The 25,201-nt window shown below is 60.7% G+C and overlaps 2 protein-coding genes across 4 annotated transcripts; one reads left to right on the forward strand and one right to left on the reverse strand.

Annotated features, from left to right (window-relative positions):
- The first annotated feature begins 659 nt into the window (after positions 1 to 659).
- On the forward strand, positions 660 to 15,188 carry TRIT1 (tRNA isopentenyltransferase 1). The gene is made up of 11 exons (XM_082296436.1): positions 660 to 825; positions 6,034 to 6,174; positions 6,588 to 6,686; positions 6,892 to 7,040; positions 7,889 to 8,031; positions 8,283 to 8,394; positions 8,483 to 8,595; positions 9,613 to 9,690; positions 11,208 to 11,317; positions 11,637 to 11,754; positions 14,552 to 15,188. Exons 1-11 carry the CDS (start codon positions 670 to 672, stop codon positions 14,689 to 14,691), a joined length of 1,359 nt encoding a protein of 452 aa, XP_082152562.1. The 5' UTR covers positions 660 to 669; the 3' UTR covers positions 14,692 to 15,188.
- Positions 15,189 to 19,925: 4,737 nt separating this feature from the next.
- LOC309581897 (CYFIP-related Rac1 interactor A-like) lies at positions 19,926 to 23,708 on the reverse strand (the record flags this gene model as incomplete). 3 transcript variants are annotated; one of them, XM_082296764.1, is made up of 11 exons in its annotated part: positions 19,926 to 19,989; positions 20,100 to 20,170; positions 20,397 to 20,523; positions 20,626 to 20,705; positions 20,809 to 20,925; positions 21,050 to 21,127; positions 21,233 to 21,369; positions 21,558 to 21,663; positions 21,740 to 21,861; positions 22,347 to 22,426; positions 23,614 to 23,708. In XM_082296764.1, the coding sequence occupies 10 exons, from the start codon at positions 22,417 to 22,419 to the stop codon at positions 19,926 to 19,928; spliced, it is 975 nt and encodes a 324-aa protein (XP_082152890.1). The 3 variants fall into 3 exon arrangements, with proteins under 3 accessions (XP_082152890.1, XP_082152889.1, XP_082152888.1); XM_082296763.1 differs by lacking the exon at positions 22,347 to 22,426 and having other exon boundaries at positions 23,614 to 23,683; XM_082296762.1 differs by lacking the exon at positions 23,614 to 23,708 and having other exon boundaries at positions 22,347 to 22,458.
- Between the last annotated feature and the right edge of the window lie 1,493 nt (positions 23,709 to 25,201).

Here is a 25,201-nt window from a genome sequence, read left to right on the forward strand (position 1 = left end):
CCGAGGGGGGCCGGCTGCCCACACCCCCCTGGCCCGCAGCCTCTGTCTCCCTGTTGCCATGGCGAGGGATGTGTGTTGCCAGGGAGAGCAGCACCGCGGAGGTGCCATGGCAACGGCCTCCCCTTTTCCCTTCCCTCTGTTGCCACGGAGACAGCGGCCCGCTCCCCATCTCCTCCTGTTGCCGTGGCGATGGGGAGGACGAGCCCCGGTGGAGGCTGCGGTCGCCATGGCAACACGCTCCCCTCCGTTGCTACGGCAGCAGCCCCCTCGCATCATCCAACTCTGCCCCGTTGCTATGGCAACAGCCCCGCTCCTCATCGCTTTGCCCCGTTGCTACGGCAACAGCATCCTTCCCCAAAAAAGCGGCTGCGGGGCAGAGCCCCACGTGTGGACAACGGCGGGAGGGGCTTGGGGGGTAACGGGGGACCCGAAAAGGGTCCGGGAGAGTGGGGATGCGTTTGGGCACCCGGGACACGGGGAGGGGACCGGGCTGGCTCGGGGGAACGAGGGCACTGGGAGGGGGACCCCGGCGCACGGAGCGGGCCCGGGCTGGGGAGCGGAGCCCCGGCGGGCAGGAGCACACGGTGCTCGGGGCCCGGCCCCGTCCTCCCCGCGGGCGGCCCCGGCCCCGGCCCGCCCCCGTCCCGCCCGCCCGTCCCCGGCCGGGCCATGGCGGCTGCGGCCTCGCTGCGCCTGGGCCGGGCCCCGCGGCAGCCGCGGCCGCTCGTGGTGATCCTGGGCGCCACCGGCACCGGGAAATCGGCGCTGGCGCTGCAGCTCGGGCTGCGCCTCGGCGGGGAGATCGTCAGCGCCGACTCCATGCAGGTACGGCCGGCGCCGGGCAGCGGGGAGGCCGCGGCCGGGCCTGGGCCGGGGAGGAGCCGCGCCCGGAGCCCCGGCGGGGCCTGGGGCTGGGCCGGGGTGTTGGGAGGCGGCTCGGGCTGCACCGGGGGCGGCTCGGGCTGCACCGGGGGCGGCCTGGGCTGCACCGGCGCCTCCTGGGCTGCACCGGGAGTGGTCTGACGTGTACCGGAGAAGGTCCGGCCTGTACCGAGGCCTCCTGGGCTGCACCGGGGGCGGCCTGGGCTACACCGGGGAAAGTCCGAGCTGGGCCTGGAGGGCCACAGCGCCCAGTCGGGTCCTGGAGAAGCTCAGCCCCGGAGGCTCCGGGCCGGTTGCCTCCGGTTCTCCCGGGCCCCGTGTGGGGGTGCCTGTAGGGGAGAGCCCAGGGGATGGATCCTGCCTGCTAAAAGCGCTCCCGGTGTCCCTGTCCCGGTGTCCCTGTCCCGGTGCCCTTGTCCTGTGCCCAGTCCCGGTGCCTATCCCGGTGGGCATTTGTTTGGCTCGTGTGAGCAGTGTCTCTGTGGCCCCTCCTGCTCTTGGGGCATGGTGCCCTGTGGGCTCTGAACACGGTGCCACAACCAAAACTGCAGAGTTTTGTTCCAAGTGTTTGTTTAAGCCCCCCCCCCCCCCATCCCCAATAAATTCACCTTTTGGAATGAAACCAGAGCGAAGGTGTTTTAATTTTAACCCACCAGAAGCTACACCGAGGTGTAAAGGGTTGAGTAAGGGGAGGCAGCAGCTGGAGCTACTTGGTAGTGGGCGACATCCAGGGTGGGATCCTTTGGTATCAGCAAAGGGACACCAAGAGGTTTGGGGAAGAGCGTTAAAAATTATATTTTCTACTTGCCAGTGACAGTGTCTGTGGTCTCATCTTTCACTGCAAGCAGCAGTGTGGAATATATTGGTTGTATGGTTGGGATAAGTCAACACTGAGGAGGCAAAACTCATTTTTTGGGTCTTAATTTTGTTCAGCTACAAGAGCTTTGTCACAGGATGGACATTGCAGCCACCACAACAATAACAATTTTGTTGTTGTTTAGCAAAATATTTTCCTTACTGAGCCACACTTTCACTGTTCCCTTCCTGTAGCACCTGAACATTCTGTGAAGTTTAATGTTAAATATTTTTATTATTCTATGTAAAAAGGTGTTTTCTGCCAGCAACACCCTTTGTGCTGCTCAGAGATCAATTCCTGCTGTCCTGTGCTCACCTCCCCGTTTCCTGCTCTTGCTGGTCACTGTTTGTGTCCCAGTGAGCTAAATTTAAAGACTCAGTCTGCTGAATTTGGGGCGAGCAATCAGAAGGTAAATTTATGGGATGTTTCCCTTGGGGAAAGAGTGTTCGAGGTCTGAGCTGAACTGAAATCCCGAGAGGGCAAAACGTGAAGCGCGGGAGCTTTGCCCATCTTTAACACCGGGGAAGCAGCTGCTGGCTTGAATGCTGCTGTGGCCACGAGGCTCCTGCAGCACCCCGAGCCCTGCAGGCGCGTTTGAAGCCTCCTGGCACGCCGTGAATCCCCGCTGGTGGATGTTTCGGAGCGTGCGTTTCGTGCTCCGCTTGTCTCAGGCCCCACCATGGGAATGCGGGCGCGGGGAGGACCCCGCTGCAGGCGCCCAATGGCATCCGGCCTCGAGTGGCTCTTGTCCTGCTTTCCTTTTAATCTCATTCTAGCGTGACTGTGGAGCCAGGGCCGAGCAGCTCGGCTGCTTTATCCCGTAATGCAGCGTGCCGGCGAGGCGGGGCAGCCCGGCAGCCCCCGGCACGGCCCCCACCACGCTCTGCTGACCCCCCGGTGCCCCCCAGCCGGGGCTGCTTTCTCGCTGGCTTTGTTGCCGTGGCATGCTGTGTCTCCCCGTGGCGTGTCCCCCTGCCACGCAGAGCCGGCTCTGCTGTCCTTGCGGGACGCTTGCCGGCGTTTGGAAATCCCATTGCTCGTTCGGGACTGACAGCTGCTGGCGACCGTGTCGCCCTCAGCCCCCTCTGTGCATTCATCGCTGGGCTCTGAGCAGCTCTGACAAATGCTGGCAGTGTTTTGGGCAGCTGCTGGAGCGGGAGCCAGGCTGGGGAAGGGGCTGGGGAGCCCTGAGCCCACCTGTTCCCACACACAGGCATCCCTCTATCCATCTCCAGGGTGTTTTCGTCACGGCTCTGAGTCGCTGTGCTCAAATTACAGACTTAGCTGCTGCCTGCTTGCAGCTCAGGAGCTCTGGTTAATCTGCTGGCCTCTTAATCTTTCTTTTTGTCCTTTCTGTTGGTGTTTGTCATTCCAGTGAGTTTTGTTGAGGAGTAAGGAATCCCTTGGAGAGCCAGGCAGGGTGAAGCCAGTCCTGTTTCTTCATTCCTGGCAGTGAACATGCCGTGATCCCTGTGCCAGCTTGATGAGGGCTTCATCCACTCACGATCCCACTGTCCCTTCTGGGTTTCTCCCTTGGGAGTGGTGATGCAGTTGCTGTAGCACACATTTGTCAGTCAGTGTGTGGAGTCAGGACATCTCCAGAGCCTTTGCTGGTGTCGTTGTCAGGGCAGGGATCAAGGCAGGGAGTCAGTCGTGCTCTCCTTGTACCCTTGCTTGGTTTGGGTCCTCCATGTCCCTCTCCAGCTGGGACATCCCTTGGCCCCTGTGAAATCCTGATGTTTTCCTGGCCGTAGTTGGCTTGGATGTGTCTGGGGTCTGTCATCCTTCTACACTCCTTGCGCTCAGGGCGAGGACAGTGCTTTCCCCCCGATGGTGACAGAGTTTGGCATCACGTATAGAACTGGTGGCAGAGCAAAGATTTGGAAGAGCCTGCCCTTCCTGGGCTGCAGATCCTGAGCATCGTGGGTGTTTGTGTGTCCTGCCTCAGTTTCCCCACCTTTTCCAAAGGGGCAGCGCCAACCTTCCAGCCCAGCACGGGGGCTCAGCGCAGAGGTGGGAGGACGCCGTCAAGGCTAAGCATCTTTAGTGCTGGCTTGTGCTCCCTGTCTCGGTGCCCGGCTGCTCCAGGCTGCCGCTAATCTGTTTTGGGGCCTTAGAAAGCAACAAAGGCTTATCTGAGCCGCTGGCTGAAAATAGAAATGAGTGTCAGGAGGACGTCTCGGTGCGAGGCCCTGCCGACAGCCAGCTGGTGGAAACCTTCTCCGGGCTTTGCTGCCTGTGTGTAAAAGGCTGCCTTTGTTTCCTCCCAGCCCACACACTGACACTGCATTCCTGCCCTTGTTGCTAGATATTCCGGGAGGCTCCCGGTGTTTAATCTCCGGGAGAACCTGGGGATAGCAGCCTGAGCTGTGTATCCTGGCTGTGCCCGTGCAGGGCACTGGGAGCTGCTGGCTGACTCTGAGCCGCCCCTCAGCCCTCTGTGCTCGCTGTGATTTCAGGCAGGCAGTGGGAATTGGAGGAGCTGGAGGGTTGGAAATGGGGAGAGCAGGCACAGAGCCAAAGCTCACTGAATTCAAAGGCTTTCGGTGTGACAGGAATCCCGTGTTGGATGGAGCTGCCGAGCCCGGGGATCAATAGGCTGCCCACAGCCACGGGGCACCTTGGCAGAGCTGCCTGTGGGCCTGTCCTGTCTGCTCACCATCCCCTGGGGCAGCTGGCTTTCTGCAGGCTTTGGTTGCCCTCCCTCTCCTCTCCTCTTCCTGCCCCCCGGGCCAGCCTTTTGGGATGGGAGCAGGAGCCAGGCCTGGCCCTGCCAGCTCCAAGTGCCAGAGTGAAGCAAGAGGGGAGCGGAGCTGGTTCAGCTGCCCCGGCAGCTCTGGCTGCTTGCATGACTGCTCCAGGCAGGGCTTGGGCTTCCCTGCTCCACTAACCTCACCGTCCCTTGCTGCCTCTCCGTGCCTGATGCCCGTGGGTCACCTCTGTGTCACCTTGTCCTTCTGTCTGGGACCAGAGGAGCAGTGGGTGGAGGCCGTGCTGCAGCCGGAGGCTTGGCAGCTTCTCGGAGGGGATTAAGGGGAAATTCATTTCTTGAAGTCTGGCTGAGGTGGTTTCTGGGGGAGGGGATGGAGGAGGAAATGAGTACAGCCATTTCCAGTCCTTTTTCCCATCATTCTGGTTTATCCCATGCTGGGAGACTTCTCTTAAGCAGGAAGGCTCTGAGAACTAAACACATCCTTCCAAAGCACCTCTTTTGCCACAAAGCTGGACAGAGAGGCTTTATGTGCCCCACTGTGAGCTGCCAGCTGAGGAGGATTGTGTTTGCCTGTGGTGGGGAGCAGGATGAGGAGCTCTCCTCTCTTCTCCTGGCTGGAATCTGCTCTCATTGGGAGGGGCTCTGCTGATGGAACACCAGACTGAGATAGCTCCAGCCCTTGCAGCGCCTGGATCTGCGGGCTGGGCTGTGGCTGGTGCTTCACACAGCCTGGAGGGTGGATCTGGGGCCTCTGCTGGGATCCAGGTTGCCTTGGCTCTTTCCCAGGAATGCTACTGAGGGTTTGGTTTGGGTGGCTTTTCTCCCTGCTCTGCTCTCAGCTGAGGGCCAGCATCTCTCAGCAGTGCTCTCCCAGGCTGTGTATCCCAAACTTGAGAATGAAGGCATGTGAGATGCTGCTGGTTGTGCTCAGCAGTGGCTCCTGGTACCTTGGCCAGGACAGTGCCTCATTCCCCTGGCATGGCTGAATCCATGAGGCTCAGGGAGAGCAGGCAGTGTGTCAGCTGTGCATGAGCTGAGACTGTTTGTGTGTGTTCAGGAGGCTCCATGGAGTTGTGAGTTGCATCCACAGACATCTCTGGGTGCTGCAGGAAGCAGCGATCCTTGTTCCCACACGAGGCTCCGTGCTGTGCTGGAAACGTTTGGAGAACAGCACACCTGAGCTTTGAGGAGGTAGCAGCTTGGAGGCCCTCATTTGGGAGCTCTGTGCTGGGCTGGTGACACTGCCCAGGCTCTGCCTCTGCTCTCTGATCGCTCAATCAGCCCTCCCACCCCTAATTACAGGGTTCTATCAAACCAGGAAAGCAGTCACGAGCGGTTGGACTCAACGGTTCATCTCCTGTGGGCAGGAACAAACACCAGAGAGAGGCGGCCTGGCCTTGGCAGGAGCAGGTGTTGGCAGGGTTCCTGCTGCCCTGCCTGAACGTGGCACGTGCCCCTGCTGTGCCCCTGCCTGCTCCAGAAACCAGCAGGGGCTGGGAGGGGTGGCTGGGCCAGGCTGCCTGTGGGGGAAGCAGCAGTGGTGAGTGCACAGAGGTGAAGGATGGGCTCTTCTCTTCCCCAGGTGTACAAGGGCTTGGACATCATCACCAACAAGGTTTCCCCGCAGGAGCAGCGTCTCTGCAGACACCACATGATCAGCTTTGTGGATCCCCTTGTTTCCAACTACACCGTGGTGGATTTCAGGGACAAAGCCGTGCCTCTGATATCCTTTCGTGCTGCAGCCTGCCTGGCTGAGCAGCAATGGGCTTCCCCCCTCCCTGGCCAGAGGGAGCAATGTTTGGGCTCTCCACATCCCAACTAACTCTGGTTTTTCAGAGGATTCTGCTGGTGAGAGGGGATTGGGGCTTCTTTTACCCAGCTAATGCTCGGGACAGCCCAGGGAAGGTCTCTGCTGGCTTTTGCCCTCCCTGGCAGTCCTGGGAGTTTTCCTGAGTTTTGATGGTGGCTGGCAGAAGTGACAGAGGATAATGAGAGATGAGGGACACCTCTAACCCTGTCCTGCAGCCTCACTGGTTCGCTGGGGCTGGGAGAGTGGGATCTGAGCCCCAGGCTGCTGCTCCCCACAGCCCTCCCCCCCTGCTCTGCACCTCTGCATACACTCCTTGACTCTGGCACATTGAAGATATCTTTGCCCGGGACAAGATCCCCATTGTTGTGGGAGGAACTAATTACTACATCGAGTCCCTGCTCTGGAAGGTCCTTATCAACACCAAGGTACTGTGGGGGGCTGTGAATCCCTTTGGGAAAGGGTGAATCCCGTGTTTAGGGCAGACTCCCTGCAACTGGGCATGGTGCTGTCCCCACTAGAGCGGGGCAAGGAGAACCTAAAGCCCCTCCTTCACCCCGTGGCTCCGGGGGATCTTGTTGCTTACACTGGCCTGGCACAGGGTTTGGTTCAGGGCTGTCCTGTGCCCCTCAGGAGAAGCCCAGCACTGCCCCCAGGCCAGCCAGCGACAGGAAAGTGGAGCTGGAGCAGCTGGACAGTGCTGAGCTCCACCAGCGCCTGAGCCAGGTGGACCCGGAGATGGCGGCCAAGCTGCACCCCCACGACAAGCGCAAAGTGGCCAGGTGAGCTCAGCGTGCCAGGGGCAGGAGGTGCCAGGGCCCAGCACCCCTTTCCCAGGGAGTTGTGTGCCTGGGAGCATGGCAGGATGGGCGCTCCCACCCCAGCTGGCTGCTCCTGGGTTCTTAGCCAGTGCTTGGAGCGCTGGCACCGGGGACTCCCTGGGATCTGAGCCCTTTGGCCATGCAGCCCCAGCCTGAGCTGCCTTTGGGGTCCTGGGCTGTGCTCTGGGGCTGCTTCCACTCCGTGCCCCAGCAGCAGCAGGGTTTGTCTGGAGCTATTTAAAGAGCAAGCTGCCCTGCTGGCTGAGTAACATAGCTGAGCTCTGTGGGAACAGCACAGCAGCAAGACCAGGCTTGCTGCTCTGGCCCAGCCGAGCCCTGGCCCCGGGGAGCAGAGCACCGCCCACCCCATTCACACGGTGCAGGGGGATGGAGGGTTGGGCACCAGCACAGCTCCTGCACCTCCCTCCCTGCCTGGGCTGGGCTGGGCTGGGCTGGTGGTGAAGCTCCACGGCAGCATCGCAGCGCTGGTCCCTTCCCTGCAGCACTGCCTGGCTGGAAAGGGCAGGGCTGGAGCCAGATCCCTGTCCCCTGCAGGGCTTGTCCCGGTGCCAGGCAGGAGTGGGTGGCTGTGCTCTGGGCTCCTCGGGTGCCAGCACTGCACCCCCAGGACCTGGGTGTGCGCGGATGCCGGGCACGGGAGGGGGCTGGGACCTGCCCTCCCCCCACATGAGAGGGTTGGATCTCAGCGAGTGTCTGCGGTTCCCTGTGCTGGAGCCCCCGGGGCTGCTGGGGCAGTGGGAAAGCTCCTTCTCACCCAGCCTCTGAGCTCTGCGTGTCTCTGCTTCCAGGAGCCTCCAAGTGTTTGAAGAGACAGGGATCCCCCACAGTGAAATCTTGCACCAGCAGCAGGAGGAGGAAGGTGGGGGGCCCTTAGGTGGGCCCCTGAAATACCCACATTCCTGCATCTTGTGGCTCCACGCAGACCAGGCAGGTGAGAGCGGGCTCCTGGCTGGCTGAGGAAGGGCTGATCCCTGCTCCTGCCCCAGCCTCCTCCCTGGAGAAGGCAGCAATTCCTCTGGCATCAGTGGGTGTGACAGAGAACTCCCCTGACGTGCCGGGCTCTGCCTTCCTCAGGTGCAGCAGCAGCCTGGCAGAGCTGACTCATGTCCTGGCAGGCTGTGCAGCCCCCCCCCCGAGGGCACAGCTCCCCGAGGCTCAGCGTGTCCTGCTCTCCTCCTGCAGCTCTGGATGCCCGGCTGGAGCAGAGGGTGGATGACATGGTGGCTGCAGGGCTGCTGGAGGAGCTGCGGGACTTCCACCGCCGCTACAACCAGGAGAAGGTGGCAGAGAACCGGTGGGTGAGCAGCCAGATCCTCTCTGCTCCTCCCTCTGAGGTCTCCCACTGTTCCCCAGGAGATGGCTGTGACCCTTTGGTTCTCCAGGCAGGATTACCAGCATGGAATCTTCCAGTCCATTGGCTTCAAGGAATTCCATGAGTACCTCATCAGTGAAGGGAATTGCTCACCAGAGACCAGTGCCCTGCTGCTGGAAAAAGGTGGGAGGAGCACCCTGTGTGCCCCACACAGCTCCAGGTGACACCACAGATGGTCTAAACCAAGGTCACAGCCCCAGCTGCACCTTTCTCTCTGCATTTCCCACTTCTCCCAACCCAGAGGGGCAGGGGCTCCTTTTCCAGTGCTTGGAGAGCATCTCTGAGCACAGCCAGAGCAGCCACTCCCTCTCCTCAGGGCTCATGTCAAGATGTACAGGGCACATCGTGGCTTGGGATCTGGAGCAGGTCCACCTGGGTGATGGGATCCCAGCTGGGGTGTGAATGCTGTGGAGAGCAGGGCTGGAAAGGAGGAATGAAGCAGAACTCAGCATTTCAGCAGCTCTGTGGTGACAAGGAATGTGGGGATCAGTCAGCAGCGATGCACCCTTTGGTGATGGTGTGTTCTGTTCTGGAATGTCTGGACTGATGTTGGAGGGGAGCTGCTCTCAGCACAGGAGGGCCCAGGCAAAGTCCATCTGTGCCAAGGAGGGTTCAGTGTGGAGGTGGAGACTGAAGAAACCACAGAAATGACAAAAGGCTTGAAAACAAGTCTGATGCAGAAGGAGCTTGTTGTGTCTGCTCAGGAGATGATTAGGAGGGATTTGATAAGCCTGGTACTAAATATTGAGCAGTTGTACAGTGGAAAATCATCCTCTGATGGGTGGGGTGAGCAGTCCTGGGCTCCATTTGTGCAGAGAATTGGGCATTATGAGAGCAACAGGTTACCTGCTAAAAGCTTCAGGGTGGAGGGTTTGGGGTCTTTCCAGCCACTCTTTATTCAGGGATATTTGGGATACCTTGTCCAGCCTTCCCACGCTGCCACTGCCCCTCCACTGTGTGTCGGGGCTCAACCTCTCCTCAGTGCAGCCACAGACCCCCAGACTGACAGGAGAAATAATTCTCATGGTGCCACCCAGCACAAAATCCTCTCTTGTGTGACTTCTCTCCCCTGGAGCCAACAGCCTCTTCTCACTGACCTTTGGGGTTTTTTTTCTTTTGTTCAATCTCTCTGTTCCAAAGGGATCCAGGCCCTCAAGCAGGTGACCAAGAGATACGCCCGGAGGCAGAACAAATGGGTCCGGAACCGCTTCCTGAAACGTGAGTCCTCTGTTCCCACCTCTCCTCATCCCCCACTCTAGCTCCAGAGGGGGACACTGGTGCTTTGGGACAGCCAGTGTTTGGGAGTCTGCTCCCAGCCAGACCCCTCCAGGAGCCACCCAGTGTCCCCATCCACCCACGAGGCTCTTCCCGATTCTGTCCCACTGGTTTGGGTTGCAGAGCAGATGTCCTGCCCCTCCTGAGATGTGTCCTGCCCACAGCCTCTTATCCCAGACACTCAGGAGCCAGCTGCTGCTCCCCTGTGCCCCTGTACCCCATCCCCTCCCAGCAGCAGTGCCATCAGGAGGGATAAAATCCCAGGCAGAGGCTCAGCCCCGTGTCGGGCACCGCTAGATGATGATGGTCACGGCATCCCCGCAGCTCATCCTGCCAAATGCTCCTGAGGGACTCAGGGAGGGGGTCCCCACGCACCCACACATGCTCCTGGCAGGGAGAAAAGCCCATTTGACAGCTGCCCTCCAGATCAGGAGCAGGAGCCCCGTGGCTGCTCCGAGCCTGGGCCGTGCTCTCTGCGGTGGCAGGGAGCCAGCAGGACTTCCCCATCCCAGCCCCAGCCTTGGAGCAGGGCCAGCAGCAGCAGCTGGGAGCCGGGCACTTGTTGAAAGGTGCTCAGTAGGGGCAAAACAACAATAAAATAAATAATAAAAAAAGGAAAAAGAAAAAAAAGAGAAGGCAGGGAGAAACTCGAGTCAAAAGAAGATGGACTTTGAAGGAGGTGCAGGAGGTTTCCCGGAGCCATGTGCTGCGTGGCTCGGCTCACCTTTCTGGTGGCAGGTGTGCTTCAGATGGGCCTGTCAGGGGCTTGTTTGTGGGCACAGCAATAAAACCAGCACCTGCTGGGGACTGGCACGTGGAGCCTTTGATGGCTTTGTCCGGGCAGGGACAGCCAGGTGCCCACGGAGAGCAGGTGAGCCGTGGTGAGCATCCAGGTCACCCAGGGAGCAGGTGCTCTCTGATGGCAGCTGTTTCACCCTGTCCAGGCTGCAGGCATTGGGCCAGGGGAGGCCAGAGGGGTTGCTGTGGACCTGTCCCTTGTCATTAATAAAGCATCTCCTGCTGCCAGCAACCAGGAGCATCAGCCCCTGCACAATCCATTCCACCTCTGAGTGAGAATCTGCAGGCTCAGATCCCTCATCCAGGCCCCATGCCTGCATCTCCTTGTCAGCCTGGTGTGGTGGCTCTGTGCCTGGATCCAGCTCTTTCATCCCCTCAGCCTCCTGTGGACCAGGCCTGGGGTGAGGTGGTTGTTGTTGTGATGGGCTGTTGGCATGCTCAGATTCCAGAACACTCTCCTGAAGGCAGCCAGCTGTGAAGATGCTTCCTTGAGTCCTGCGGTGTTCCTGCTGCTTGCAGGAGAGAATTTTGGCTCTGGAGAGCCTGGTGCTGTTGGCTTCTGAATGCTGATAGGAAAAAGCAGATCCCTCTGCTCCCCCTGGGTGCTGGGAGGGGGTGTTGGGTGTTTTTGGTGCTGACCTGCCTCCTTATGTTTTCTGTAGGTCCTGGGCCCAACGTGCCCCCAGTTTATGGCTTGGAGGTGTCTGATCTCCAGCGGTGGGAGGAGGATGTGCTGAAACCTGCGCTGGAGATTGTGGAGAGCTTCATCCAGGTACTGGGGAGCTGGGGTTAACACAGGAGCAGTCACTGACTTCTCTGTGGTCTCCAGGCCCCCTCATTTGGCACACAGTCTCTCCCTTGAGCAGGGCTGGCTGTTCACATGCCCAGCCTTGGCATTTCCTTGCAGTAGAAGGAGTTTCTTGTCTCAGCTGAACATTTTTCCCAGTCCCCAGTGCGGCACTTGGTAAAACTCTGGTGTCTGCCTTGCCAACCTCAGTGTCTGAGTCCGGCAAGTTCCCATCTATGAAAGTGAACACAGACAGGCAAATTCTCGTGTCAGAGACCAATTTGAGGCGTTATTTGATCTCCAGGGCCGTGAGCCCCCAGCAGAGCCCCTGAGGATGGAGCACGACGAGAAGGAGAACAAGCGGAGCCATCGCGTGTGTGAGCTCTGTGACAGACTCATCATCGGGGACAGGGAGTGGGCAGGTAGGGCCCAGACAGGGGACAGGGGGGCACCTGGGGGGGCTGTGGAGGGATGGAGCAGCTCCCAAATGACCCCCAGCTCGTGATCCTGGCCTTTCAAGTATTGTTTGCAGCCGTTTGCAGGAGCTGTGCCACAGGAACCATCTGTCAGGAATTCCCCCCTTCCCCCGGGCTTCTCCCCCCCTGTCCCAGCACCCAGTAAACACAGAGAGCATCACACCAGGGATCTAAATGTGGCATCAAGCTCAGAGCTGCTGTGTTTAGTCAGGGCTCTTGGTGCTTTACAATGCTGTGGATGCTTCCTCAAAAAGCACGGATCAGATCTCCTAAAATTCTGTTGTGTGAATGAAAGTTTCTTCATGTTTTTAATAGTTCAGTTTTGCTCCAATATTTCCTATTTGTGTGTGGATTTTTTTTCTTTTCAAACTATTCCTAGCTGTAATAGTAACAGAAAGGGATTTTCTATTTTCAATAGACTTACTTTAAAAGAGCTCAGCTGGAATCAGATTAAGTCAGTGAATTTATCTGTGCTGGGAGCCTCATGCTGAGAGCCAGAAACAAAAAGTCGTGGAGAAACTGGCTGCAGAAATGAAACTGGTAAATCTCCACGTGTTGCCCAAATTCAGGATGTGCAGGGTCATGGTTTAACCCCAGCTGCATCTGAGCCCCCCACAGCCACTCGCCCTCTCTCTGTCTCTGGGAGAGAGAACTGCGAGGGTAAAAGTGAGAAAACTCAGGGGCTGAGTTAAATGGGGAAGGCAGAGCAAAACAAGGAATTAATTCACTGCTTGCCATGGTTGGGCAGTGCTCGGCCATCCCCAGGAAAGCTGGGCTCCATCACATCTAACATGACTTTGGGAAGACAAACTCCATCGTCCCAATGTCCGCCCCTTTCCTCTTTCTTCCCCTCAGGAAGTGTGAGCCGTGTGGTGTGGGATATCCCTGGGGTAAGCTGGGGTCAGCTCTCCCAGCTGTGTCCCCTCCAACCTCCCTGTGCACCCTCAGCCCCCTCTGTGTTGCTGTGAGGAGCAGAAAAGGCCTTGACGCCGTTCCAGGACTCCTCAGCAATAACAAAACATCGCCGAGTTATCAACCCTGTGCTCAGCACGAATCCAAACACAGCCCCAGACCAGCTCCTGTGAGGGAAATCAGCCCTGCCCCAGCCAAAACCAGCACATGCAGACACAATGCAAAGATAAATTTCCCAGCTCGTTGGGTTTGAGGGAGTTGCTTATTCCTTCCTGAGCCGGGGAAGTGCTGAAAGCAAAGCCGGGAGCTGGCTCTGAGTAGGAGGCTCCTTGCAGTGAGATCAGTTAAGTGCAGTTGTTATTTTAGCCAGTCTCAGCTGCTTCAGAAGGTGCTTGGAAGGAGCTCTGCTTGTCCAGAACCGAAAGCTGTCAGGGTCCCTGTCATCCTTTAGGTCCAGTAAATTCTGTGACTGAGCGGGAACTCCTCGAGGTTCCCCCCAAACCCCACAGCTGCAGCTCCAGGTCCTTAGGGATGTCACCCCAGATACCAATCGATGCTGACAATGCCTCGCTCAGCCAGGACCAGCTGTTACTCTCTGTATCCAGCAGAACTGGGCTCAGATCCCCAGATGGTGGGAGAAAAATGCTCCAAATCCTGGGTGTTACTTGTGCTTGCAGAATGGAAAAGGAGGGCGAGAACAGCCGTGGGAGCTGGGTGGATCTGCACTCTGGTCTGTTTTCTTAGGTCAGGTGGCAGATAGTTTCGGGAACTGCTTCCCAGTGCCCTGCTGGCTCTGGGGGATTTTAAAATTTTACCTGGTTTTACAATTTATATGGACTTAAAGAGCACAACTCCCCAGACGGCAGCAGCAATTGGCGCTTCCTCAGCCACTGCAGCTTTGGTGTTGCTTGTGACAAATTGCAGGAGGTGAGGCTTTATCTGAGGCTGAGGGTGACCCTCCAGCATTGTGATAAAGCAGCAGCTTTGCATGTGATTTCATCCTTTGGCAGAAAAAAGGATGGCTGGAAAACACCCGAGGGCCTTGATTCAGCCAGCACATAGCCTCGTTTAATTAAGGCCCTGCTTGAAAAGTTTGTGCTTTAATTGCTGCTCTGATCTCTTGGAAATGGCAAAACCGCCCCACCAAGGTGGTCAGACAAAGCCTCCCCTGAGATAAAACCGCTGATAAGGAGGTTTGGCTGTCCTTAAGGATGTGATTTCACAGAGAAATGCAGCTCCTGCTGCTCCAAGCTGAATCCCTGGGATTACCCCTCTGTTCCCATCTGACTCCTGCTGCAGTGCTTTCCTGGCTGGGGCATTGCCCTGGAGTTATTCAGAAGTTTAATTACGCTCCAGGGTCTTCCCTGGCTGCCCTGTAGGATGCACAGGGTATTCCCAGTGCTGTGGTGCAGGAATCCAGTCCTACAAATGATCCTGGCAGCGCTCCATGGGGAGCAGGGAATTGCACAACCTCGCCTGCAGCCTGCAAAGTGCCACCTCTTTGGAAACTTTCCCTCCTCCTGGGAGAGCTTGGGAGCAGACTGGTTGGAAGTGACAACCTGGAATCTTCAGCATATGCAGAACCAGGATTTTTCCTTCTCTCAGTCCTTCCTGAGGAGGTTTGGGAGCTTTGTCCCCTTCTGAGTCCTGATAGTTTGGCCTGCAAGCATGCAGAGGAACAGCCAGGGCAGGGTTGGGGAGTTCACTCTTCTTTGGTAGTGAACTGTGTGGGAGGCTGGGGAAGGGAGGGTGCTCTGCCTTGCGTGGGGGGATCGGCCGTTCCCTCCTCCAGATTCCACAGATCAAACGCTCTGTTTGCCTCTTCCTCCAGCTCACACTCGGTCCAAATCCCACCTGCACCACCTGAAGAAGAGGAGGAAGCTGGAGGCGTCCGGCCATGCCGGAGGGACCATGAGGGACAGTGGGGATGCAGAGACCTCAGACAAGGATGGCAGCCTGCCTTTGCCCTAGGCCTGGAGAAGGGAGCAGCTGTGCATCCACCTGCATGGAGAGGAAGCTCCTTAGTCCTGGGCAGCCTTGAACCAAGGAGCCGAGTCGTTTTTTTTCGGGATGAGGCAGGTGTGTGACGACAAAGGCGACAAAGGCTGTCGGCTGCGTCGGATCCTCTTCAGATCCTCTTCATGTGGCCTCATCCCGCTGCGTTCCCATGCTCCCCCAGCCCTGCCTGGAGAGGGCTGGGCCCCGGGGCAAGGCTGCTGGCAGCGTCCTCCCATGCAAAGTGTGAATTCCTGCCAGAGATGCATCCTTGGAATGGCTGAGCTGCTGGTATGTGGTTGTGTGGATCTCAGAGACAGAAATACCCCGACTCCTCCAGCTTGGCCGGGAGTGCAGCTCTGGAGCCGAGCGAGCTCTGGCTGCATTTATTGTGGAGAGGATTTTTTTTTTTTTGTTCTTTTATATGCAAATAAAGTTACAGGATTATTGTGGGTTCCCCTCCCTGTTAACAAGCGCCGTTTCCTTGCTCTCTGATTCCACCTGGCCCCGGTTCCCTGCTCTGGGCACAGGGCAGGAGATCCAGGTCTGGTTCCTTCTCCCAGTCACCTTTTCCACAGCTCCTGAGGGAGCTGAGCAGATGTTCCCAGCGTGGTGGGGGCAGGGAGCCCTGTGCACACAGCAGGTGCAGGAGGAGCTGGCACCTGTTAAACAGGAACTTGGGAATGATCTCATCGAGTTTGCAACAGATGAGCCTGTCCTAGTTAAGGCAGAATTCCCGGGGGGTTACACTGTGGTTTGGCACTGGGAACCGGCCCTGAATTTGAATCCAAGCTACTGAGCAGTAAATTCCTGGTGCCCACCAGGCAGTTGGTGTCCCGGTGTTCCTGGGGGACGCGAGTGCCATTTGTGCCTGGAATGGTGCTCTGGTGAAACCAGGACAGCCTTTGCAGGGCCTTGGGGATTCTCCTGGCAAATGCAAACCTTGGGAGGGTTTGGGGTTGGTAGAGCACAAGTTTTCCCTCGTGCTGCACCATGTGGCAAGAGCCAGGCCTCATCCTGCCAGGGAAGGGCTGCGTGGGTGGATTTGCCGGCGCGGGCTCTGGAGATTCCTGCTTTGGTGGGGATTAGATTAAACCTCCGGTTTGTGTTCCTGGGCACGGAATTATTCCTGCAGCGCTCCGTGGGGCGGCTCCTCGGGCCATGTGATGGGGTGTGGGAGCTCGGACTGCAGGGAACGTGCAGGGAAGAGCTGGGAATTTGGCACTGGGCAGAGCTGGGCACTGGCTTTGGAATGCTGGGCACTGTGGTTGTGTTGCTGGGTCTGTGCAATGCCAGCTGAGCCCTCTTCTCCAGCCCAGACTTGTTTGCCATCTGTGCTGACTCAACCCATGGATGTGGGCTCAGCCCAGTGCTGGAGCACGCGGCCATGTGGTTGTGGCATGGAACTGTGTTCTCCCAGCCTGGATGGACGAGGTGTGAGCTGGGAATGAAGCCCCGTTCACCACCCATGTGCTGAGCTGGGTTGTGACAGAGCTCTGAGATGTTGAGTCATCTCCCCCAGGCCAGGCCAGGATCGCTGGGAAGGAGGGCTGGGATTATCTGCTCCGGCTCCTGAGTGCAGTCAGATGTCCACAGTGTTAGAAATGGATTAAATATCCTTAATCGGTTTAATATGAACTTTGTTATCCCCTCGGATACATGTTGTTCCTCCTCCACAGTAGCCTGTTCTCTTCAGGAGCCTGCTCAGCATGGGCTGTGCTGAGCAGGGAGGGGCAGGGGCTCCCAGGCCTTTTCCCCCTTGGTTTGAGGGCAGCGGCTCCCAGGTGAACAGGGTGTGCCACACTTCTTTGTCCCTGCAGTGGGAAGGAGGATGCACGCCCTGATCCTGCCAGCACCACAACACAGGTGAGTTTTCCTCCTTGGAGAGAGGTGGGGCTGTCACTGAGGACACGAAGTTTATTTAAGCACAGCCAGGGCAGCATCCCTGCCGTGGGTTGCTCTCCGAGGGAGGTTACTGTCCTTGGTGTGTTGGACCTCTGCTGCCTGAAGGTCTCCAGCAGGGACTGGGATCGAGCTCCTGGCAGGGTCACACCAGTTCCTGGTGCTGGCACAACTCCTGCTCCTCCTCCTGCTGCTCTGGGCCCTGCAGGAGGGACAAACAATGCAGGAATCGCTCGCCAGTCGCAGCCAGGGCTCGCTGAGAAAGTTGTTGTGGTCTCAGGTTTCAGGCTGCTGTCGGTGCCGGGAGGTTTGGGGATGGGGAATGGCACTTCGCTCCATCTGCCCTCCGCTAATCCCCAGACAAACGCGGCTCTTCCATCTGTGCAGCCGGAGCCGCCGAGCCCATCACACCAGCCACTTAATCTAAATGGCTTTGGCCAAAGATAAGGTCATTAATTACACTGGGATTAGAAAACAGTCCAGGCCCGGCGTGGCTTGGCTCGCCATCAATTAAAGTCCTCGGCACCTTGGTGTGGCTGAGCATCGAGCCGAGAGCCTGAGCTGGAGGAGCGCCGTGTGCTTGCAGACAGGGCACCATCCCGGGGGCACTGCCTGTCCTCGGGGACACCCCTCGCTCGGACACTGGCATTTTGACACGGTGCTCCTGCCCCAGGCTGCTGGCAGGGCTGGTACCGGGCAGAGCAGAGGTGGACCCAGGGGTCCCCCTGGCACCGTGGCAGCCCAAATCCTCGTGGCCAGCAGTGAGAGGTGCGTGGGCAGCACCTCCTCATCTGCATCCCATTGTTGGCTCCAGCAGCCCCCGCCAGGGCTCCACTCCGAGCTGCCTCTGACCTGCTGCCCACAGGGGTGGCCGCTGTCCCCGGGGCTCTGAGCTCAGATGTGTCTGTGATGATCGAGGACTCGCACTTCCCTTTCGGTTCCCTTTTCTCACCCTGTTTTGGCTCTAAACTGCTCCGATCTGCCCATCCCACAGGAAATGTCTCATCCCTGCAGTGCTGCTCTTTGCCAGGGTCGGATGTGCCACCTGCTCTGCCCGGAGAGGTGCCGTGTTGGGGACACTCAGGGCTGGGATGTGGCACGAATTTGGCCTCATTCCTCCCTTCACATGCAAGGGGCACCACGGGGGGGGACCTTATGGGCTCTGTGCCAGGACCCGACCGGCACTGGGACACTGGGACACAGCTGCCACCTCTCCCAGCACCGGTGACCAGCTGGTGTCTGTGCCCGTGCTCACTGGTGGCTTTAAAGGATCCGCCTGTCCCTTGACTCCTGTTGGAGGTCCTGGCTGGTGATGCTGTCCTGGCTCTTCCCAGCCCAGTTCCCACACTGCAGGGACGCTCCTCGGACGGGCCAGGGACCATCTGGGGAACGGTGTCACCTGGGGACATCGGCTCCTGCAGACACGCAGCAGCTGCGACCGCCGCACTGAGCCGTGGCCTGGCCTCAGCCTCAGCTCCCAGGTGGGATCCTTGTGCTGTGGAGCACTGGTGGGACTTAACGGGACCCTCGGGGTCCATTTGGGCTCAGCAGGGCTGGGTGGCCCCGCAGAGCTTGGTGGGTTAAAGGAGCTAATGGGGAAACTGAGGCACGGCTGGGGCGTGAAGCGGCGCGGGAGCAGGGCAGGACGTTGAGGAGCCTGTGGCCCATCCGAGGCCTTGGCAGCGTTTCAGATGGCTGTGGCAAAGTCAAATGTTGCAAGAGCCTAAAAATAAAAGGAGCTGTTGGCTGGGGTTGTGCAAGAGCACGTCCCTGTCCCGCCCCGCGCGGGAGTTCGGTGAATTTGGCGGCAAACCCGGCCGTGCCCGGCTGGATCCTGGCACCGGGCCCAGGAAATGCCAGTTTCCAAAGGGCTGGGGGCTGTCCCCCCCCTCTTTGTCCCCTCCCTGTGCAGCCCTGTGGCTGGGGAGGGGCTCCACGAAGGCATGGGGACATGGGGGCTGCAGGTGGGTGGGATGGGTGACCCCATGGTGGCACCCTGAGGAATTCCAGAGGGGTCCAGAGCTCGGGGGTCTGTGGGGACCCTGCCCATGTGCCCCCCCCAGCGCACAGAGGGGGGAGAGGGGAAACTGAGGCAGACTCTGCCAGAGTCACCTTGCACGGGGCTCTGCATCCGTGGTGTCACCCATGGGGTGCCCGTTGCCCCCCCCCAGGACATGCAGGGCAGAGGGGGGGTCAGCGGTGCCCCTGTGCCAGGCGGGAAAGGCGGCGGGAAGGAGGGGGCTGGCAGGACACCAAACCCCCAGGGACCCTGTGCCACACGGTGAGGACGGTCCTGGGGGTCCCCTCGGCGGTGACACAGCCCCAGCCAAGGGGCTCTGCCCTGCGGGGGTCTCCCTCAGCTCGGGGGGGGCTGTGTGGGGGGGGTGCGGGGCCGAGTGGGTGCCCCCAGGGTTGGCTTGGCACGGGTGGGGCCAGCGTGGCTGCGCTGTCGCGGTGTCACAGGGCCATCTGCCGGCAAAGGCTCCGGCCCGTGGCAGCCAGCCACAGCCTCCAGCAGCCGCCCAGTCCTCCCAGTCTGCAGCTGCCGGGGTACTGGGGAAGGAGGCGGCCCTGGCTGGGCTGACTCGGGGCACCCTGGGGGCCACCCTGGGCTGTTGTCCCTCCCGGTCACTGTGGGAGGTGGGATTTGTCCCACGGGGTGTCACGGAGAGGGACCACGCTCCCGGGGGGGGGTTCGGTGGGTGCCTCCAGCGGGATGGGACACAGCAGAGACAGCTCCGCTCCGGCCACGAACAGATTAAATGTCATTTTATTTCACACCCCAAAAAAAATGTAGAAAAGAAGAGGTGAGTGTGGATTTAATTGCTCATATTAAAAATCTACCAGGTGAGACTGAGCCGTTTCCTCCAGAGTCAGTGCAGATCCACAGGGATTCTTCCTCCTTCTCCTCCTTCTCCTCCTCCTCCTCCTCCTCCTCTGCTCGGGGACCAGGATGGGGACAGGGGCACCACCTGCCCCCTCCCCAAGGTGCCCCCGTGCCATGGGCACCCTGCTGCCAGCCCCATCAGCACATCCCTTTGCCCGGGTCTCTCCTGCCCGGCCCCAGCCCCCCCGGGCACGGAGTCTCCACGGTGCCATCCGCGCCTCGTGTCCAGGAGCGGGTGCTGGTTTGGGGGTGGGAAGGGGGGGGCAGGAGCTCGTGGCAGGGGTGGCCAGGGGGCCGTTGCGATTCGCTTTCGGTATTTCCGTGTGTTCCTCGTTGTCCCTTTTCCCTCGGTACAAAATGAGCTGTATGGTCATGGGCGTCGGTGACACGGTGACGAGCGGCTCCGGCGGCCGCCCCGCGCTCACTGCAGCAGGGCCCGGATCTGTTTGGACGTGGTGTCATCGTTGAGGTGCCGAGTGGTGTACCTGGACGGGGAGGGGACACAGGTCACAGCCCCCGACTCGCTCTGCTGTCACCCCGCAGCGCTGCCGGGGGGACGCCACGTCCCCGCTGTGTCCCCGAGCCCCTGTCTCACCTCAAAGCGTTCAGGAGCCCCTCGGTGCTGGTTGAGGGTTGGTCTTTCAAGACTTTGATGCAGCCTTTCATCTGATGGGGGCAGAGAGAGGGGCTGTGAGGTCCCAGATGGGCCACAGGGGGCTGTGGCCCTTCCTCCCCATCCTCTTCCTCGCTGCTCAGGGGGATGAGCTCCCCCCTGGAGCAGCTCAGAGACATCCCCATAGGGTCAATCCAGGGAGAGGGACCCCGGGGATCACAGCTACTGCGATGAGTGGGACGGCTGTGACCCCACAGCTGTGACCCCAGGAGCACTCACATCGATCTTGGAGGTCTTGGCGAAGGCCCCCACGGGGTGGACGTGGTCGTAGAGGATGATGACGCCGACCATCACCCTCATGCAGAAGAGCAGGGTCTCGGTGTTGGTGAAGCGGCTCCGGTACTCCCTGTGCCAGGAGAGAGGCTGGCTGAGCCTGGGGGAAGGGGTGGGGTGGCAGAGGGACCCCAGCACCGAGATGTCCCCCCAAACCCCAGTGTGGGGTACTCACGGGGTCTCCAGCATCACCCTGCACACACAGGCCATGGTGCTCAGGCAGTCAGTCGTGTCCTCGATTGGGAGGGTCTTGTTCTGAAACCCAACAGTTCCCGGCTGCTGTTTCCACCCCCAGCCCCCTGCATGGTGGCTGGAGGGGGCTTCCCCCCACCCTGAGGGTCCCCCCAGCCTCCCTCACCTCTGAAACGAACTTGGTGGTGGCATTGCTGAGCGTTTTGAGCATGGGGGTGGCCTCAGCATAGAAGAGGGACATCCTGTTGGCCATCTCGTTGTTCACCTCGCTCTCTGCGTCCAGCTGGGGGGGGGGGGGGGGTGTGATGGGGGTCACTGGGGTGGCTGAACCCCCCCGGAGCCATCCCAGCCTTGTGAATCCCTGGGGGAGGCCACCCCTGGCCGGGAGGCCAGCAGAGTCCTCTCACCTGCAGGTTGTTGATGCGATTCCGGCTGATGGTCCGTCTGTAGTAGCTGAAGTCGTTCTGGATGGCGGGGTTGGTCATCTGGGGGGGGGACACACCAGGCTTAGGGGTCCCAAGGGACTCTGCTGGCTCACAGGGTCCCGGTGTGGGGACCCCCCCTCGCTCTCGCCCCGCACAGGGAGGCACCTTGAGCTCATCGAAGCTGAGGGTGAAGTGCAGGATCTCGGCGAACTGCTTGGCCAGGGCCTGCTCCCGCTCCAGGTGCTGGGTCGGGGCGTAGGGGGGGCTCGTGAGGGCCTCCAGCAGGCTCCGCAGGGCGTTCTCTGGGGACAGAGCACTCCTGGTCCCCCTCCGCACCTCCCCACCCCCCGAGGGGAAACTGAGGCACGGCTGAGCATCCCGAGCTGCGCGCACACTCCACGGCCGGGACTCCCGCAGCCGGTCCCGTTCCTGCCTGCGGGGAGGGATGCGGGATGCACAGCGGGGAACGCAAGGGAGGTCAGGCGCTCACCCAGCCGCAGGGAGAACTCGTAGAAGCGTTTCAGCTTGGCGACCAGGGGGCAGACGGCGCTCCAGGCGCGCTCCTGCAGCCGCAGGTCCCCGGGGTTTTGGATGGCCTGGGAGGGGAGAGCGCCAGCGGTTGCCCCAAGCCACGGTGGGTGCGCGGGCAGCGGGCGCCGGGGCTGCACCCACCTCTCGGATCTCCTGCCCGGCGCCCGTGTAGGACTGCAGCTCGGCCAGGATGGTCTGTGCCTCCTCCAGCACGGCGTTCACCTGGTTCCACACCGCCGTCTCGGCCTCCGTCGGCTGCGCATCTGCAGGGCAGCGCCCCGGGGAGAGAAACCCGGAGGGCTCTGAGCGGGGCCCGGGGCGGCGAGAGCCAGAGCGGGGTGCCAGCACCCCATCCCACGGCTCCCCCGCCGGCCCGCAGCCCTTCCTGGCGGGGTTCTCCCCCTCATCCGTTCTCCTTGCCCGAGCTCAAGTCAAGCCGTGGAGTGGGGGGCAGGTGGGGGTGAGTCCTGGCTGCCCTGTGCCCGCCGTCCTGCTCACCACGAGGGGTCCCCGAGCAGCCCTCGGCCCCAAGAGGCTGCGAAGTGCCCCGGGAGAGGTGCGGAGCGACAGCCCCCGGCCATGGGTCTGGCCCCCCTCCCCGGGGACGCCCCCGGATGGCAAAGGTGGGAGAGGACGTCTGGGATGGGCGCGATGCGATGGGCGACGGGGACAAGAACTCAAAATGGTGTGGATGTGGAACTCAGGATAAGTACGAAACGGAAAACGGAAAATAAAAATCCCATCTCACTTTCAAAGTCAAGGAAAAAATTAGGGCCTTGGTCAAGTTCGTTATAAGTCAACACTTTTAGAAGGTTCCCCATGTGAAACCTGCAAGAGAAGAAACAAGAGGAAAAAAGCATGATGGTGAGGTGGAGCCCGGGGAAGAGGTGCTGGGCTGCGGGCAGCGGCGGCGGCCGGAGCCCCGTCCTCCCCCCGCTGCTCCCCGGGGGCTCGGGGGGCTCCGGGGGTGACCCCGCGGCTGCTCCCGGCCCCGGGTGCAGCCTCTTCCCCCCCCGATGGTGATGAGCGCTGGCGGATGGGGTGATGGAGAGGGAGGAGCGAAGGGAGGAGAAGCCGCCGGGAAGTCCCTGGAGTCCCTGGAGCCTTGGCTACAGCCATCCCCCTCCTCTAGTGCAGAGCCAGCCCCGAAACGGGGGGTCCTGGGGAGCCCCGAGACCCTGTGCCAGGGGGCTGGAGGCAAGAAAAGGTTGTGCTGCCTCGAAGGAGCCAGGAGGAGCAGGAAGGTCCCTCGCCGTGGGAGGGGGTGGCTGCGCGACCCCAGCCCTGGGTATTTTGGGGGGTGCCGGAGCCAGAGGTGCTGTGGGGAGCTGTGCACGGCCTGTCCCAGCTGGGGATGGAACTGGGGCCAGAGCTGGGGCGAGCAGACGCCGCTGCGCTGTTGCCACCCTCCTCGCTCTCGCCCTGAGCTGCGCTCTGAGCTGGAGCCCCGGGGCTGTGCCCGGTCTGGCATCCTGCCACAGTGGCCACCGTCTCCTGTACCCCTCCGTGTCCAGCCTGGGGGGCCGGGAGCCGTCCTTTCCTGTCCGCCGGCCCAGATCCACGGGAAGCTGAGGCAGGTCCCTGCTCCCCATCACTCGCTGCAGGCTGCGGCCACCGCGCCGACCTTCCCAGCAGCGCAGGTGGCACGGAGCATCCCCTCCTCCTTTCCCAGCCTCCAAGGCTGTCCCTGTGCTGGCGGTGTCACGGGACATGCCACACGGCCACCAGTGCCACCAGCTAACAGCAGCGGGCGTGTGCCTGAGGTGGTCCCGGGCCGGGTCCTGCTGCATCCTGCATCCCACCTCTCAGCCAGGGTGTCCGCCCCACTCTTTGAGGGATGGGGGATCTCCTGGGGTCCCGCTCCCCCGCCCCACTTTGCAGACTTTTTCAGGGCCCCGAGGCACCTGGGGACACGGGGCTGCTCGGGGACATTGTGCCTGTCCCCATCCTCTGGACAGCAGCCGCGGTGGCAGCCCTGGCGCCCTCCCCACGCCCACCCTGCTCATGGGACTTACTTTCAAAATCCAGGAAAAAATGAGGACAGTTTTCTAAATCTTTGCCCAATACCTTTATCAGGTTGCCCATGGCCAGCAGACCTGAGCGAGAGAAACAGAACACAGTGGAACAGCACCGGTGCCACCAGCCGGACACCCCCGAGCCCCCGAGTGCCACCACCGCGGCACCTCCCTGTGCCCACCCCGATCCCTCCTGGCTGGGCACGCGGCTGTGAGCATCGCCTGGAATGTGACAGCTCTCCCAGCACTTCTGCCAGTTCCAGAGGTGGGGAGGGAAGCGGGGTGTGGTCCTGGGAGCCTTGTGTTCCATGGGGCACCCCTGGCCATGCTGCCATCCCTGAGACACCCCAGTTCCCCCATGCTGGCGTCCCCAAGGGAGGGGGGCTGCCCCGGGTGACCCCCATGGGGTCATGGCATTCCCCTGGGTTATGGGGCTGGGCATCCCCCACGGACAGGGGAAGACCCCAAATGGGAATTGTGCCCCACAGAGCCTGTTTGGGGGTCTGGTGCCCGTGCCAGAGCATCCCACCCACCCCACGGCCGTGGCCTCAGGTCCTTACCTCAGTGCCTGGTGTGGCAGTGGTGGCTACGGCAGGAGCAGGGGCTGTGCCACCTGCCTGGGTCACTTCATGGGCTGGCGGGGACCTGCAGGCAGGAGGGCGAGAGGGTCAGGGCACCCCACTGGGCACCTCCCTGCCCTGGGGACCCACCGGTGGGTGACTAGGGGGGTAAGCACGGTGGGACACTGGATCTTCCCCCCCCATCTCATGCTGCCACCGGCCTTCCCCTTATTTACCTCGGTTATTGTTTTATTGCCACCGGGAGCTCCCCAGGCATCGGGCTGAGCATCCCCGTCCCTCTTCACCCCTTGTGGGACCTGCCAGCAGCTCGGGGACAACCCCAGAGTGGAGCCATCTGTCCCCATCTCTCCTTGGAGAGGCCAAGATCCCCAGGGATGACTTTCCCAGCTCCACTGGTTGGGTTTGCTCTCCGTTGTGAAGATCCCTTTATGCCGCCGAGGAGCCACAACCCAAATCCTGCAGGCAACAGGATGCTCCCCCAGTTCTCTGCATCCCACCTTTCCTACAGGGATGTGGGGGGGTCGGGATTGGCCCCATGGTGTCAGCAGGCTCCGGGAAGCAGCCGCGGGACTCAGCAGGTTGTAATTAAGCGCTTGGGTTTAATTAATGAGGCTGGGGGAGAGGGAGAGCTGAAGCAGCGGGGGGAGGAATGGGGCGGCCTCGTGCCTGGAATGGGGCTGTTCCCGCCCAGCCCCGTGCTCCCCACTCAGCCCCGGCACAGACCCTTGGCATCAACACTGATGGCTCTGCCTTCCTCCTCCTCCTCCTCCTCCCAGGCCCAGTGAGTGGTGGCTTTACACTGGGGCTGCACCAGTGCTGAAATGCAGCTGGTTTTGGGGTAACTGGGGTACCCCAAATACACCCAGAGCTGCTCTGGCGCAGTGACCCCGAGGTTCATCCTGCTGAGTGCTGGGGTGTTTTGGAAGGGAGCTGGGGGGTCCCTGGGGTGCTGGGGCAGTCAGTGGGGTGGGAGGTTGGCACCTGCTCTGCTCTGGCACTGGCACACA

The sequence above is a fragment of the Coloeus monedula genome, assembly GCF_965178545.1.
Source record: "Coloeus monedula genome assembly, chromosome: 24".
Taxonomy (NCBI): domain Eukaryota; kingdom Metazoa; phylum Chordata; class Aves; order Passeriformes; family Corvidae; genus Coloeus; species Coloeus monedula.